The sequence below is a fragment of the Cyprinodon variegatus genome, unplaced genomic scaffold (genome assembly GCF_000732505.1).
Source record: "Cyprinodon variegatus isolate N-32 unplaced genomic scaffold, C_variegatus-1.0 Scaffold78, whole genome shotgun sequence".
NCBI lineage: Eukaryota > Metazoa > Chordata > Actinopteri > Cyprinodontiformes > Cyprinodontidae > Cyprinodon > Cyprinodon variegatus.
Window position 1 is genome coordinate 853,587 of NW_015150531.1, and position 2,527 is coordinate 856,113.

The 2,527-nt window shown below is 43.8% G+C and overlaps 1 protein-coding gene across 4 annotated transcripts in view; it reads right to left on the reverse strand.

Moving 5' to 3' along the window:
* Positions 1-605: 605 nt before the first annotated feature.
* Positions 606-2,527, reverse strand: part of epha7 (EPH receptor A7) — a 162,918-nt gene continuing 160,996 nt past the window's right edge. For all 4 annotated transcript variants that reach the window (XM_015372951.1, XM_015372950.1, XM_015372949.1 and 1 more), the window contains exon 17: positions 606-2,293. In XM_015372951.1, the coding sequence (XP_015228437.1) occupies positions 2,179-2,293 (115 nt within the window). In that variant the 3' untranslated portion in view covers positions 606-2,178. The remainder of the gene's footprint in view (positions 2,294-2,527) is intronic.

The following is a 2,527-nucleotide window of genomic DNA, read 5'->3' on the forward strand; positions in this document are numbered from 1 at the left end:
GGCTTCATTAGAAACATGTTAGTGCACCGAAATGCCAAACGCTGGGTAAAGATTTAGCTGCTTCTCCTGTTCCTTAATGGCATTGAGGTTGAAGCGGTTGTTCCTCTGTGTTCTTTGTAATATAAGAAATGGCGGCCATCTTTAAAATCTCAGGAACCCATCGATGTTACAGCAGCAGTGAGAAACGGCGTTTGTTTTTTTAGTGGCGAGAACACACCCCCTTTAGTTGACAGCTGGATTAATACATTTTCCTATCAAAGAAAATTGCAATAAGTCACATTCAGCTAAGAAGAAAACCTTTTGGATGTTTCTGAAGTGGAGACAGATGGCACCAAAGAGGTTGATCAGGTTTAAAACGCATCGTTCCCCCCCTACAAGCTCCTGTTTCTGCTCCGTTTCTCCACCCAGAGTCCCACGGAAGAAAAGAGGCGCACGTTTGGGTGCACGTTCCATCACATCCACGCCTGTGGGGGGGCCGAGCAGCGGAGAGGCTTTAACAAACAAGAGGAGCTGCATGGCTGCCTGCAGAGCCAGGACGGAAGGATTAGCCAGCGAGGCCTGCGTCTGACGCAGACTCCATCCTTTTGGTCCTGCCTTTTTTTTTCTCTTCAGACTCCGACCCTGAAGGAGCTCTTTGATTTCTGGGTGGTGCAATGTGTTGGAGGATGATGTTAGCATGGCTAATTGGCACCTTTTTAGTTTCAAATGGCGCGACTTTCATCTTTTGCAACAACTCTGTTCGACATTTCCACGCCATGTTAGATTTTCATCAAATGTTTACCATATCATAGAGGCAAAACACAACAAGACGATTTCATTTGATGACTCGGCAACGGAGCGCTCTCCGAACCGTTCCAGGTCACAGAAGTACATTCCTTTTTCCCTGTCAGGGGGTGACGGAATCTCTCCAAAGGGATGGTCAGCACACAACGACATGCCTTTCATATCTAGCACCTTAAAGGATCTCTGGTGAAGACTGTTTCTCCCTGGTAATTATTGCTCTTTTAGTCAAACTCTCCCCCTCTTGACTCTGTTATTCCTCTGCAATCATTTGAGTTTGTGCACACCAGATCAAGTCCAAGATCAGAAGACACAATACCACAAGTTATAAGAAAACAAACAACAAAAAAAAGTGACAAAAAGCCCTCCAAAGGAGCCACAGAAAGCATCACCATTTAAAGTACCTAAAAACATCGGCAATACTAAATCTAAACATGTTTTAAGGCAGTATGACATCTCCTCTGTTCTGGGATTCACCCTTTAACATTATCTGCAGCTTCAACCATTTCCAAAAAACAAAATTATGTGCAACATTTCAAGCATAATGAGGGCAGAACAATGGGTGGTTGCAAATTTCCTACAATCTTTGAACTGTGCACGCAGATTCTTACAGTCATGTTGTGAATATTAAGACAGATATTGCTACTCTGATATAAAAAATGGGTGATTAGAGGAAAGAAATCGCCAGTTTGTGCAAACTCCTTTCAACTTTTGAGATTCTAGCAAAGCCGCTAATTTGTGGAGTGGAAGCGAGTGCGTCAGGATGCAGTTATGATGTGGAAAGCACGTTAAAGAAAAGAGAAAAACTGCAACGTGACTCAAACAGTACCTGGAAGTCTGCGATGCAAAGCTCCACCGGCATCTGGATAAGATTTACCCTGTTGTCACATCAGAGGAGAAGAAGGGAAAAAGTCCTGCGTGCCACAGCATTTCTTTGTGGCAATCACATAGAAAAAAGACTTTAGAAAAAGGAACCAAAGCAAGTTTTTTTTTTTTTTCTTTTTTTGTCTGCTTTGTAAAGGAAATCCACATCTACGGTGTGCGCTTATTTCAATCATTAAGGTAATAAAACTCCTGTCCAACTCGCCCCTTTGATATGTGATTGAGTTCTGAAGCGCTTCTACAAACAGGAAAGAAAAAAAGAGTCATCTCATACAGGTAGTTGCTTTTTGTTGCTGTTTCTTGCCCTTTCTCTCTCTTTAGTGCCCTTTGAAGAAACGGACCTCATTCCCTCGCCGAGGAACAAAGGAATGATTTCCCTCCAGACGCAGCAGGAGGAGTCAGACACAGCAGATGTCCGTGGACTTTGACCATGGGGCCGGGTGCCACCCAGGCGCTGCTCCTGATAAGTCTCGCTTGAGTTCTCTTGCCCTGACTGATGGGTCCTGTTGCAGCTCGTCACACCTGGATGCCGGTACCATGAAGATGCAGCATCTGGGCTCTCATAGTCTGTATGCTGCTCATTATCTTTTTCTGGTGGCCCACTAGTGTGATTCCCAAGCTCATCACATCCCTGCAAGACAATACAACACATCCGTTACTATATACAGTTTATAGACTTCAGTATTAGTGAGCATCACATACAGCAGGGAGGAACAACCACACTGGAAAAAATCGAAATCTTGCAGGGGAACGCCGTTTTTTTTACATTGGTCCCTTGATTTTACGTTATTCCATCATGTTCTACTCACCCATATGAGTTTTGTGTCATTTGGAGCCGTTCTGAAAATATTTCGTTAGGTTATAT